The sequence below is a fragment of the Dictyostelium purpureum genome (assembly GCF_000190715.1).
Source record: "Dictyostelium purpureum unplaced genomic scaffold DICPUscaffold_212, whole genome shotgun sequence".
Classification (NCBI taxonomy): domain Eukaryota; phylum Evosea; class Eumycetozoa; order Dictyosteliales; family Dictyosteliaceae; genus Dictyostelium; species Dictyostelium purpureum.
The window spans coordinates 1-14,235 of NW_003519548.1; the positions used below are offsets into that span (position 1 = coordinate 1).

The 14,235-nt window shown below is 25.3% G+C and overlaps 6 protein-coding genes across 6 annotated transcripts in view; all 6 read left to right on the forward strand.

Annotated features, from left to right (window-relative positions):
• Nucleotides 1-345: 345 nt before the first annotated feature.
• Nucleotides 346-642, forward strand: DICPUDRAFT_154714 (uncharacterized protein; the record flags this gene model as incomplete). Its single annotated transcript, XM_003290174.1, has 1 exon — nucleotides 346-642. The coding sequence occupies one exon, from the start codon at nucleotides 346-348 to the stop codon at nucleotides 640-642; it is 297 nt and encodes a 98-aa protein (XP_003290222.1).
• A 1,066-nt stretch (nucleotides 643-1,708) lies between these two features.
• Nucleotides 1,709-8,738, forward strand: DICPUDRAFT_154716 (uncharacterized protein; the record flags this gene model as incomplete). The annotated part of the gene is made up of 8 exons (XM_003290175.1): nucleotides 1,709-3,024; nucleotides 3,101-3,624; nucleotides 4,507-4,843; nucleotides 4,911-5,348; nucleotides 5,416-5,628; nucleotides 5,703-5,721; nucleotides 5,791-7,640; nucleotides 7,706-8,738. The coding sequence occupies 8 exons, from the start codon at nucleotides 1,709-1,711 to the stop codon at nucleotides 8,736-8,738; spliced, it is 5,730 nt and encodes a 1,909-aa protein (XP_003290223.1).
• Nucleotides 8,739-8,901: 163 nt separating this feature from the next.
• DICPUDRAFT_80966 (uncharacterized protein) lies at nucleotides 8,902-9,338 on the forward strand (the record flags this gene model as incomplete). The annotated part of the gene is made up of 2 exons (XM_003290176.1): nucleotides 8,902-9,009; nucleotides 9,141-9,338. The coding sequence occupies 2 exons, from the start codon at nucleotides 8,902-8,904 to the stop codon at nucleotides 9,336-9,338; spliced, it is 306 nt and encodes a 101-aa protein (XP_003290224.1).
• Nucleotides 9,339-9,804: 466 nt separating this feature from the next.
• On the forward strand, nucleotides 9,805-10,948 carry DICPUDRAFT_154718 (uncharacterized protein; the record flags this gene model as incomplete). The annotated part of the gene is made up of 2 exons (XM_003290177.1): nucleotides 9,805-9,838; nucleotides 10,029-10,948. The coding sequence occupies 2 exons, from the start codon at nucleotides 9,805-9,807 to the stop codon at nucleotides 10,946-10,948; spliced, it is 954 nt and encodes a 317-aa protein (XP_003290225.1).
• Nucleotides 10,949-11,760: 812 nt separating this feature from the next.
• On the forward strand, nucleotides 11,761-13,279 carry DICPUDRAFT_95086 (uncharacterized protein; the record flags this gene model as incomplete). The annotated part of the gene is made up of 2 exons (XM_003290178.1): nucleotides 11,761-12,323; nucleotides 12,442-13,279. The coding sequence occupies 2 exons, from the start codon at nucleotides 11,761-11,763 to the stop codon at nucleotides 13,175-13,177; spliced, it is 1,299 nt and encodes a 432-aa protein (XP_003290226.1). The 3' UTR covers nucleotides 13,178-13,279.
• A 635-nt stretch (nucleotides 13,280-13,914) lies between these two features.
• DICPUDRAFT_37021 (uncharacterized protein) overlaps nucleotides 13,915-14,235 on the forward strand; it is a gene marked incomplete at both ends in the record, with an annotated part of 2,067 nt that continues 1,746 nt past the window's right edge. Inside the window, one exon of the mRNA XM_003290179.1 lies at nucleotides 13,915-14,026. Coding sequence (XP_003290227.1) covers nucleotides 13,915-14,026 — 112 coding nt within the window. The remainder of the gene's footprint in view (nucleotides 14,027-14,235) is intronic.

The window sequence follows — 14,235 nt, forward strand, 5'->3', positions numbered from 1 at the left end:
TATATTAAATTAAAAAAATATGATTATAAATTAAATAATAAAAAAATAAAAAAATAAAATTTTTATAATATTAAATAAAAAAAAAGTATTCGATTATGTAAATAAATATCTTTTTTTTTAACTATTTTCTTTTTTTTTTTCTTTTCTTTTTTTTTTTTCAATAAATTAAATTAATTTTTATTTTAATTTTTTTAATAATTTTTTACAAATTTTTTTATTATACACCGCCCTCGGCAAAAATATATTAATAAATAAAAAATAAATAAATAATTAAAAATAAATATAAATAAATAAATAAACAAATATATAAAAATAACAGTTTGTTTAATTTAATAAATTCAAAACATGGTTATCCCAAATCAAATTGTATCACCAAATAAAATAAATATATTATCAGATTATCCAAATATAAATAATAATATAAGGAATCATCACCGTCGTCGTCATCGTAATAATTTAAATATAAATATAAATAATAATATATATATAAATAATAATAATAATTTAAATAATACTATAAATAATAACGATCTTTTAAACAATAATGATAATAATAAATTATTTTTAAAAATTAAAAAGTTCTTTTCAAATAGCCAATGCACACCAAAAATTGTAATCTATGAATTTGTTCCATATCAATAAAAGGATAGTATGTGTTTACAAGTGGTTCTCCTCTTTACGTGTTTCTCTTTCGCTGTGCGATAAAAAATAAATTGTAATTTTAAAAAACTATAAAACAAAAACACACTTTAATCATTTTGTATTTATAAATCTACCCATAAACTTTTTTTATTTTTTATTTATTAAATTTATTTTATTAAAAGAGTTTCACTATTTTCTTTGAAAAAAAAAAAAAAAAAAAAAAAAAGTATCTAAAAATAATAGATTTTAAAATTTTTTTTCAATTTAATATTTCAACCAATAAAATTGTTTTTATTATTGCTGCATATTTTCACCAATCAAATTTATTTTATAAATCAAAAAAAATAATTTAATATTATAAAACCTCTAAAGTTGGGGGTTACATTTTTTTTTTTTTTTTATCTTTGATTTTTAGATTTATTCTTTTTGATGAATTTTGATGAAAAATGGGTTTTCTTTTGTTGTTGAGAGAATTCCTATAAAAAAAAATTTCAAATATAATAATTTAAAATTATAAATAAAATAAAAAAACAATATTCAATTAATCTATAAAAATTTGTAATCTGGTTCAATCATTTTTTTCATATACGAACAGATTAAATGAATTTTTTATAGATATATTACATTTTGTTTAATTAAAATTGAATAGATTGCAGTTAACTATTTTATAATTATTATTATTTTTTTTATTATTTTTTATTTATTATTTTTTTTTTTTTTTTATTATTTTTTTCATCATTTTATTTCTATAAATTAATTTTTTTTTTTTTTTATAGTTGTATAATTATAATTCTTGTATTTCCTGTATTATTATTTATTGTATTATTAAAAGTGTAAAGTTTATTTAAAAAAAAATGTTTAAAAAAATTCATTTATTTTTATTTTTATTTATTTATTTAAATTCATACGGTATGCATAATTTTAAGTTATAAATTAATAATAATTAATCTTATTAATATTAAATATTTATTTAATAGAGGTCCTTGGTAAGCCCATTATTCAGTTATTTACATTCGATAATGGTCTGCTAAGTTGCAGTGGCACCGGGTTTTCGTATGATTCTAATATGACTTTGTTGGCTGATGGCATTGCATATAACGTTCCTCAAACTACAGATGGAACAATAAGTACTACCACACCAATACCAGGTCATATTGATAGATTCGATTTATTATTAATTGCTGGTACTCAAGCTTCAGATGTTTATAGCTATATCGATGAACTCTCAAGTACTTTTTTAAATCTTACTGGTGGTGCCACAGATGTTTCAGTCGGTTTTATCCCTACCGAAAATATCAATATGCTTAAATTATATATCAATGGTGTCGAGTCTACAATTTTATCAGTCATCCCTGGCACATTAGGTTCAATTAATTTCACTTATCCATCCGTTCCATCATATGGTTACTACTCTTTTGTTGTAAAATTAAATGGTATTTCAATTATAAATTCCCAAATCAGATATTACAAGTACATACCAAAGCTTTTTTCAGATCAATTAATTATTGCAAGAAGTGTTTTATCTTATGCTGGTATTGTTACTAATGATCCATGTAGCTATCCAAACTATATTACCTGTGCTCAACACAATTCCATGTTTTTATATGTAGAAAAAGCAACTGTATATAATGGTGGTGCATTCAAGAATATCAGTGAAGATTTAACCGCTTTTTGGAATGCAACCGAAATCAATGTTATGGGAAATCTATTTGTATTAGACTACTTTTATTTAAATATGTATAGATTCACAAAGTTAAAGTCATTAATTATTACCTTCCAAGTCAATGATATTCCATCTACCGCAGTTTTCCCAAGTACACTCGAAACCCTCGTTTTAAATACATACGGTGGTTCTGTAAATAATAGATTCTTTAATTCAAATTTAAAACAATTAAATATCTATACAGCTTTAACAGGATTTAATGTTTCTCCATGCCCAGTAAATAATAAATTAGAAAAATTATTTATACCAGTTACATCCACACAAGGTTTACCACAAAATGGTTTTAATTTACAAAGTCTAGATACCTTATCAATTAGTATCAATAGTTATCAATTTACTTTACCAAATGACTTTGATGTTCAATTCCCAAATATCCCAAATTTAGAATTTAGATTCGGTATACAAGCAGGTAAAAATACTTTTGATTTCCCATCAAGTGTCGAACAACTTACAGAGTTAACCAGATTTTCAGTTTATGGAGATGGTTTCTATAACCCAACTAAAGGATATATCGACTTATTAAGTTCACCACCATTATCTGTATTCTTTTCAGAGGTTTCCCAAAACTATATTGTACATGCAAACCCAGGATCTATTTATTATTTAACAAATTCAAATGTACCAGTTAGTATTATTGATTTTTCAAATTATACCTCAATGTAAATATATAATTGCATATAAAGTTTAAATATTTTTTAATTATTATTAATTTTATTTTTATTATTTTTTATTTAGTTCTGTTTTATATAACAACTATGTACAACCATTACCAGTAAATACAATTAATTTTAACACTGTTACCGAGTTAGCATTTTTAAATAGTGGTTTTTATGGTAGTGTACCAAGCGAATATTGTAAGGTTCCATTGAAATCTCTTTATCTTATGGATAATAATTTGGATGGTACTGCTCCATCATGTTTCGCATGTTTTTCAACTAGTGAAAGAGAGATGCTATTACCAAACCCATATTCAAATTTCAATGCAGATACACCAAGAACTTGTCCATCATTCAGTGTCGAAACTTCAAATATCATTGGTTCTAATGTTGAAACTTTAATTGTAAAAGTAAAAGGTAATGATTTAGGTTTCTCTGTATCAAAAGCTTTCCCATCATCACCAGATATCTCAATAAGTGAGCCCAATACAGAATTAACCATCACCATTCCACCAGGATTAGATACCACATCACCATTTGAATACTTATTCCATGACGGTTTAGTTTCTTTCAGTTTTATACTATCCTACCCATCAGATTCTAGTTTATAATTCAATAAAAATACAATTTTTTAATTTACTTTAAAAAAAAAAAACCCCAAATACACAAAATCAAAATTTATTTTTAAATTTTTTTAAATATTATTCGAATAAAATATTTTAATGGTCAATGATCAGTAATCAAAAAAAAAAAAAAAAAAAAAAACAAAAAAAATAAAATAAAAATGATTATGAAATTTTTTTTTTTTGAATAAACAAATAATTTTTAAAAACAATACATTCTTTGAAATTTAAATATCAGTTTTTAAAAGAATAGTATCTTGTTTTTGGCTGATATGATTTTATGGTTCAAGAAAAAATAATATTTGCATGTTTTCACCAATTCAAATTATTGTTTTAAGAGTATTTATAAAAAAAAAAAAAAAAAAAAAAAAAATAAAACATCCACACGACAAATCCGATTATAATATTTAAAAATACTTTATATTCTTTTAAAAATTGGAGTTTTTACTGAAAATATGCCTTTCTTTATTTACAGAGAGAATAAAATTAATTTTTTTTTTTTTTTTTAGTGATTGTAAAAAAATATATATGATTTATTTTAATATGAACAGATTATAAGAATTATTTTTCAAATATTTTTAAAAATATAAGATTTTTGGATAGAGGATGGAATTATAAAAAATTTTATATTTTTTTTGGGTATAAATAGTTTGTTTTTTTTTTTTTTTATAATTATTCTGTATTTTATATTTGTTTTAAAAATGATTTTAAAAAAAACTTATTTTTACCTTTTATTATTTGTATTATTTTCATATTCAAATTGTACTTTATATAATGACCAGGGTATTTAGTTAAATTTTATAATATTTTATTTAAAAAATGAATAACAACTAATTTTTTATTTATTTTCCAAAAAAAAAAGATATTTTAGCAAAAGAAATTTTATTAAAATATTACGGTATTTCAACTTCTGACCCTTGCACCACATCTTATATTACTTGTAAAAATGATTACATACATCCATTGGATCAATATGTTGATAGTGTAAGAGTTTACCTTCCAAGTGGTTCACCAGTGATTCTAACAGAGGATTTAACCGTTTTTGGTAATTCTTCAACTATAATGCTTCAGGGGAATATCAGAGTATCAGATTCGTTTTATTTTAATCTTTATAAATTTGATAAATTAGTTTCCCTTTATGTAGATTATCAATTAACCACTGTTCCTACTGGAATTGTTTATCCACAATATTGTAGATTGTATGTAAATTATTTATATATACATAATTAAAAATTATATATATTAATTTTTTTTTTTAAAAAAAAGTTCTATTTTATATTATGGGGGTTTAGTACATGATGATCTTTTTAAAGGACTTGAAGGTTTTTATGTAAGCTTTTCATTACCAGGTTATTCAATTGTTTCATCATTCCCTGTTAACACCAAAGTTAAATGGTTATCTCTTCCAATTTCCCCATTAGGAACTCTTCCAACAAATGGTTTCAATGCCCCTAACATTGTATCTATTAATAACATAATCCATGATATAACTGACCCTTCATATATTTTCCCAAATAATTATAACCAGTTCCCAAATGTATATAATATTCAATTCCAATTCTGGCCCTCTACAACTGTTAAATTAACTTACCCACTTTCAGTTACAACACTTCCAAAATTAGATACTCATATTATTTATGGAGATGGCTTTAAATCTAATTCTATTGGTCAATTTAACTTTTTAACATCATCAAGATTATATTTGTAATTATAATTTTAATTGATTTTATTTTTTTTTTTTTAAAAAACTAATTTATTTTTTTATTTATAGACACTTATCACAAAGTTCTACATTAATCAAATCATGCACACAAAGACCATGTATTACTTTGCCACCAGGTTCATCTTTTAGTTCATATGGTAATGATTTCTCTTTAGATCTTATTGATTTTTCCAACTATACAGATATTCGTATTTCAAACCATATCCAATCGGAAAGAAAACTTTTAGTTAACACCATTAATTTTGATAAAATACTATCAATGTAAGTGTTTATATTTTCATTATATTGTTGATTATATATTAACTAAAAATTTTCTATTTATTTTATTATTTTAGAGAAATTGAAAATTCTAATGTATGTTTTATTAAAAAAAAAATTAAGATTTATTTTGTTTATTAATTTATTTATTTTTTTATAAAATAGTTTATTGGATCTATACCAGAAGAATATTGTTCAGTTCCTAAGCTTGGCAAATATGGTTATGGCTATGGTTTAAAACTTGCAAACAACAAACTAAATGGTACTGTCCCAGGCTGTTTTAAATGTGTTGGAGGTATATTTTATGCTACATCCCTTTTCCCTAATACATTCCTTGATTTTACTCCAACTGATCCACCATCTTGCCCAACTTTTTGTATTGATAACACCTACAATAATATTGTTGCAACAAATTCCCCAACTGTTATTACAATTAATGGTAAATCCCTTGGTCATTCTATAACACCTTTGTCTTTATTACAGCCACAAGCCCAAATATCAATTCCAAATAAGCAAATTAAAATTACAGTTCCAATTGGTGAAGGTAGAGACTACAAGTTTACTTATTATTTGCAAGGCCCACTTAATTATTCCTTTACCTTAAGCTATTCATATGAAAAGCCAATTATTACATCGTTTGCTTTTGAAAATGGTTTGTTAAGTTGTAATGGCAGTGGTTTCTCTTATGGTTCTAATATGGGTTTAGTTGCAGATGGTATTGCATATACTATTCCTAAAACAACAAATGGTTCAATTTCTGTAGCAACAACTATTCCAAGTAATATCAGTAGATTTGATTTTGAATTATTTGTTGGTAATCAATCTTCTGGTTTTTATAGCTATGTTGATCAACTCTCTAAAAACTATTTAAATTTGACTGGTGGTAGTACTAATGTTTCTGGTATAGACTTTGTTCCAACAAGTGACCTTACAATGTTAAATTTGTTTATTAATGGTATTGAATCTACAATTATCTCTGCCCAGCCCGGTCCCCTTGGTTCCATTAAATTTAACTATCCCTTAGCTTCATCATATGGCCACTATTCTTTTGTTTTACAATACAAAGGTGTTACTATTTTAAATTCCCAAGTTAGATACTTTAAGTATGTTCCAAAACTTTTTCCAGACCAATTGGCTGTTGCTAAAAAGTTATTAGAATATTCAGGAATTACTACTGATGATCCATGTAGCTATCCAAACTACATTAAATGTGTTCAACACAATTCAATGTTTTTGTATGTTGAAGAAGCAATCTCATATAATGGAGGCTCTTTAGTTAACGTAACTGTAGACTTGACCACCTTCTGGAATGCATCTAAAATTAGTGTAATGGGTAATTTGATTGTATTGGATAGCTTTTATTTGAACTTAAATAAATTTGTTAGATTAAACCACCTTGCTATTTCCTACCAACCAAGTAATATTCCTGCTGCCACAATTTTACCAAATACTCTAGAAACCCTTTCACTCAATATGTATGGTGGTTCGGTTGATAATAGATTCTTTAATTCAAATTTGAAACAATTGGATATTTCCTTTGGTGTTGGTGACTTTAGCATTTCTCCTTGCCCAATTAATAACAAGTTAAAAAAGCTTTATATTCCGGTTACACCCACACAAGGTTTACCACAAAATGGTTTTAATTTACAAAGTCTTGATACACTATCAATTAGCATAAATGACTATCAATTTGCTTTACCAAACGACTTTAATGTTCAGTTCCCAAATATCCCAAATTTAGAATTTAGATTTGGTGCATGGTCAGGTAAAAAGACATTCGGCTTCCCATCGAGTGTTGAGCAGCTAACCAAATTAAAACAACTATTTATTCATGGCGATGGATTTATTACTCCATCAAAGGGTTACATTGAGTTGTTAAAATCTCCACCATTAACTGTTTGGTTTAACGATGTTACTCAAAACTACTTTGTAAAAGCTAATCCAGGTTCTTCATTTGTGCTAATGAGCTCCAATGTACCATTAAACAACGTTGACTTTAAAAACTATACTTCAATGTAAATATTATTTCTTTATAAAAAATTGTAAACTATTTGCTAATCTTGAATCTTTATATTATTAGTTCTGTTTGGTATAACAATTATGTTCAAGAATTACCAGTAAGCACCATTAACTTTAACACCATTAAAGACATAACATTCACCCAAAGTGGATTCTATGGTAATGTACCAAGTGAATATTGTAAGGTTCCATCAAAGTCTCTCTATCTTAAGAGTAATAATTTGAATGGCACTGTACCAACCTGTTTTGTATGTTTTTCAACCAGTGAAAGGGAGATGCTATTACCAAACCCATATTCTAACTTTAATGCCAATACACCAAGATCTTGCCCATCGTTCAATGTTGAAGCATCTAGCTTTGTTGGTTCTAATGAGTATACTTCAGTTTTTACAGTTAAAGGTACTGATTTAGGTTTCTCTGTTTCTAAAGTATCACCATTGTCTCCAGATGTTAAAATTAGTAAGCCAAATACTGAATTGGTGATTACTCTTCCTCCAGGTGTTGATACAAGCATTTCGCACCAATATTTATTCCATGATGGCTTAATTAGCTTTACATTTACTTTTTCTTATCCACCACTAATTAGTTCTTTTTCATTTAACTCTAACAATGAATTGGTCATTAGCGGCAGTAGTTTTTCTCCAGTTTTAGCAACAATACCAAATTCTTTTGTCATTAATGGAGCTTCTCACCAAATTGCTACATCTAGCGATGGAAAAATTAGAGTTCCACCATCCATAGCTTCTAAAACCACATCATTTTCGTTCTATGTTATTGTTGGCTCGCTACAGTCCAATATAGTTGGCTATTCTACATCAACACTTCTTAGAGCAGATCCAGTTACAGGATTAAATGTTAGAAGCGGCTCAGCAACAGTTACAGGTAATTTTGGTCAATATATTGATAGTCTATTTTCTATAAGCATTAATAACGAGCCATGTTCCTTTATCCAATTAACATCAAATTCTGTTAAGGTAAACTACCCAGTTGTCTCTCAGTTTGGTTCATTCCCTCTAAAAATCTATTCAAACGGCCAAATATTAACTTCAACTGCTACCTATACAAATGATTTCCCACCAGAATCTGAATTTTAATCTAAACATGCATTTTATGATTTTTGCCCAGTAATAAAACAAAAATAATTGGTTTTTTATAAAAATAATTTTTTTTTTTTTTTTTTTAAATTTTATTTTTCATTCATAAATATCCACATTAATAAAAAAATCAGTTATCCATATATAATTATCTATATAAAAAATGTCAAATCCAATAACAGATTATTCATCATTTATTAGTAAAAGAGGAAAATTAAAATCAGCCTCCCCAATTATAAGTTTATTTTCAATTTCATCTTTACCAGGGATGGTATGTATTGTTTTATTTTATTTGAATATTAAAAAAAAAGAAAAAATTAATAACAAAAAAAAAAAAAAAAAAATAGATAAGTTTAGGTGGTTGATTACCAAATCCAACTACATTGATAAAATTATTGGAAGCATCTTTCAGGCCTTGTCGAATATAACATATCATCTGCTGGCATGTTTGTTTGGATTCATCTTTTAGGTATTCGAGACAGCAAAAGCTTAATCTTTGAAAAAGCAGTAGAGAAAAAAGTTATCTTCGTACCTGGTGTTGCCTTTAAACAAGATAATTCAATTTCACTGTTACCCCAAATACCATTTAAATCTCTCTAACCCAATTCGTCCCAACAGAAAAATACTCCATGCCACAATACATATCAAGTCATTTGATGCCACAACAAAACCATTCATTTACAAAGGTAATGGACCCGTCGAAAACAGATTGTAATGGACAATCCTTGATGTAATTGATAGTGCTTTATCATTAATATAAAAAGGCGAGGGTGATGGTATGGTTTGGTGATTCAAAAATATTAGAAAAACACAAGAAGATAATGATTTAATAAAACAATTGGGTCAATTGACTCTTGTTTGACTTTAAACAATTTAAATAAAAATAATCATTAACCCTTAAAATATTATAAATTGGGTCGACCCAAAAAAAAATTGAAAAATTTTTAAAAAAAATAAAATTTTTTTTTTAAAATTTTATAAACTAATTTTTTTTAAAAACCAATTTTTTTTTTTTTTTATTATTTATTATCTATTTAATTATTATTATATAACCTATTTCGCAAAAATGGATACAAATAACAATAATACCAACAACAACAGTAATGCTTCATTTACTTTATATTCAACTGAACCAAAACACAAAAAACAAAAAACAAACGTAAAAGGTGCATATTTTTTATTTGAATATTTATATAAATATTCAATATTTATTAACATTGCTTGTATTTTAATTTAAATGTTTTATCTATGAATATGTCAATAAATTAATCAAGAACTTGTACCAACCAGGAGGTGAATTTTCTTTTGATGATGATTTATTTAAATGGACTGGTAAAGGAGGATTAAAAAAGAGAATACCAGGAAAAGCAGATAGAGTTGGCAATATATTATGGAAACTGGCTGATTCAAATAATTATATCTATCATTTTGAAATCGAATATTTGGTAGATAAAATAAAAAAGAAGGAGAAAATTAGTACACCTATTGGAGAAGAAATTTTAAATAGGACTGTAAAAATATTAAATGAAATTAGTTCGATCAAAAATAGACCATTCACTTGTATGATCATTGATGCTGGATTGTTAGGTAGTATACAGAATATGAAAACGTTATCAAAAAACAACTATTTTTTTATTATATCAGTTGCCTCCAATAGAACTGGTGATGTTTTCCAGCAGTTTATCAATCAAAATAAACGTAAAACTAATTTTGAAGTTGGTGAAATTAAATATGGTCAAAATGGACAATGTACAGCAATAGCATGGCAATGTAAAAAGAATAAAACATTTTATGTCCTAACCAACATTCCCGAGCCAATATTAAAAGAAAAAGAAAATGAACTAAAAAGAGTATCAAACTCAAAAGCCAAAAAAAACCAATATGAAAAGAAGTTTATAACAACACCAAGAGTAATATGGTTGTATAATAATTGTCACAACTACGTTGATTCCTCAAAGATGGTTATAAATCCACAAAGAAATAATCAAAGAGCAAGAACTTATCAAAGAGTTGTTTTCAATGATTGTTTTTATATATTATTATATAATTGTTGGGTTTCTGTTAATTTATTTTTAACACCAAATGCCAAACCATTATTATTTAGAGAGTTTCTTTTATATATTTGTAATAGTCAACTTTTTTCCTCTCCCCCTAGAGTTTCAAGAAATTCAATACATTGTCCAAAATTAATTTCCGATAGAGCTTGTTGAAAAAAATGTTTGTTGTGTCGTTTCAACCCACAACTTTCAGGAAATTTATATTCTGTTAAAAATAATCCAATTGAAACCACATGTCGTTGCCATGGCTTCCATCTTCATTCTTTTTGTAATATTATTTATCACAATCCCCATTACAAATTTAAATTCGATAATTAAAAAAAAAAAAATAAAAAAATAAAAAAAAATTAAAATTTTTAAAAAAATAAACCGTTTATTTTTTTTTTAAAAATTTGCATATAAAAAAAAGTTGGGGCGCCTCAAGGTTTTTAACTTTAAAAACTACGACACTTTAAGGGTTAAAGAAATAAATAAATGAATGTAATTGTTGTGTAAAATTTTACGCTGAAGCAGTGACGCTTCAAAAAAAAAAATTAAATTTTTATTGGTGAACCTTTATAACCACTTGAGAGGAAAAAATTTATTAATTTTAACTGCTTTTTGTATCTTGGTCTCCAGATTGAATTTTTTGCAGGGTCATTTTTTTTTTTTTTGCAACCTCAGTTTTAATTCAATCTGGAGACCAAGATATAAAAAGCAGTTAAAATTAATAATTTTTTTCCTCTCAAGTGGTTATAAAAGTTCACCAATAAAAATTTAATTTTTTTTTTTGAATTACAAAAATAGAATATTTTTTTTTAATTAAATTATTATTTTGTATAAAAAGGTTGTAAAATAATTTTTTTTAATCATTAAATTGTTTTTTTATTATATATTTTTTAAAATTAAATTATTATTTGTATAAAAAGGTTGTAATTTTTAACCATTAAATTGTTTTTTAGTATATTTATTGTTATTTATAAAAAATGGAAGATAAATCAAATGAAATACAATCCAGTGATTTCATGGAATCAACTGGTAGCATTCTAACTGGTTTAATTGGATCTGTTCCAGTTGTTGGAAGCATGTTAGGTGGTCTTTTTGGTGCATTATGGCCAGGTCCTAAATATGTAACTGTTGAAGAATTTCAAAAAGAAATCAAAAAATTAAAAGAACAAATGATAGCTATGGTAGATATGTTAGAAGGAAAGATTGATGCTGCTCTTGATTTAGTTTTTAATACAATTATAGACATCGAAGTGTTAGCTTTAATTAATTCTGGTAATCATTTTTCAGATGCCGTCAATTTATGGGCAGAAAGAAATGGCAAAAAAGTTACCAATATCCCAAAGAAAAAGAGTAAGTTTGCCATGGAAATTCAAGATTTAAGTGATGAAGGAATTAAAGATCTATGCAGAACTCAATATCAAATATTCACTGATAATGCTGAAAAATGCATTATCTTATTATCTGATGATAGATTTAATGAATATTCATTATCAGCTCTTTATATTTGCAATGGTACATTATGTTTCAAGCCAATTGGAATGTATCGCTAATGGTGTCACATGGGGTTTTCCAGCTGATTTTATTGAAGGGTAAGAGATATAAAATATATATAAAAAACTCATCAGTTACTAATTATTTTATTTTATGAAATTTTATAGTAATGGAAGTGTTATTGGAGTAAAAAACAATCTCCATCAAAAAATCAATGGATTCCATATGGTTGCTGGAAAAGGATATTTCAAAGCATTAAAAAAGGGTGTTTCTCCTTCAGATAAATTTTTAAGTAAAGTTGTAAATACTGCGGCTTTAGTTCACTATGCGGATAAAAGATTATATAAATATCCAGTTCAAAAACTCAGCGACTACACCCAAATAGGATCAGATACAGGTCTTGTTATGAAACTATTTGAAAAAACCTATGTTCCCTGGTTAGATAGCTTTCGTATTGCAGATAAAACAAAGAATGATGGAACTATCGATTTTGTTACGGGTCAATCTCAAATTACACCTCTATCAAATTTAAGACCTGGTTTCAATACTTTATTCAATTTTAAATTTGTTACCCCTCCATGTAAGAAAGTTTTAGTCAATGTTCATCTTGCTGCATTCAACAACATTAATTTTAAAATAAATGAACTTTTGGTATTTTCACCTCAATATTCATTTGACACCAATTCCTTACCAATGAACTGTCCAACTATGGAAGCAATTAGAATTGGTGTAGAGTCTGGTGGTCAAGTTCCATCGTCCATAAAATATGGAATTCAATCACACATATTTGAATTTGACACAGCTCGTACATCATTTGAATTTATGTTTTTCACTGATAATTCCTTAAACCAAGGTAATGACAATCTTCACATGGAGGATATCAATTTTACATTGTTGGAATAACTTCATCTTTATTATGTCAAGTTTTGCTTTACAATAATATAAAAAAATAAATAACCTATTCAAAGTTTAAATAAACTATCATTTGACTCTTATATAATTGGCAATATGTGTAATATATTGATTTGTTTGAATAGTTTTTTTAATTTATATTGATGCAACCCTAAAATAATTAATAATGATAATTAAAAAGAGATAAATAGAAAATTAATAAAATTATACATAGAATTTTTTATTATTTTACAATAATAACTACCTTCTAAAATTCTTGATTCTTGAATAGCTTTAATAATAGCATCTAAATTTTCTCTAACTGACATTTTAATTAAAACTATATTTATTTATTTATTATTAAAATTTTTTTATTCATTCAAAAATAAATAATTACAAATACAAATACAAATACTGGATCTGCATTATTTAATTTCTTTTGATGAAAATTTATAATGATAAAAAAAATAAAATAAAAAAGACTATAATTTATAAATATAAATTTAAATGAAAATAAAGTTTTATTTATTTAATATCCATGGGTCTTATGATAATAAAGAATTTTGCCCAGTAAAAAAACAAAAATAATTGATTACTTTTTTTAAAATTTTTTTTGGTTTTTTTTATTAAAAATTAAAAATTTAAAAAATAATAATTTTTTTTTTTTTTTTTTAAATTTTATTTTTCATTCATAAATATCCACATTAATAAAAAAATCAGTTATCCATATATAATTATCTATATAAAAAATGTCAAATCCAATAACAGATTATTCATCATTTATTAGTAAAAGAGGAAAATTAAAATCAGCCTCCCCAATTAGAAGTTTATTTTCAATTTCATCTTTACCAGGGATGGTATGTATTATTTTATTTTATGAATATTAAAAAAAAAAAAAAAGTGTTAATAACCAAAAAAAAAAAAAAAAAAAAAAAAAAAAAAAAAAAAAAAAAAAAAAAAATTTTGTTTTTTTTGGGGGGGGAATACCCAACCCCAACCCCTTCCCCTTTTAATCCATGGAAATTGGATTTTAAAAAGAAAAACCCCCACCCTTTTTATTTGGGGGGGGC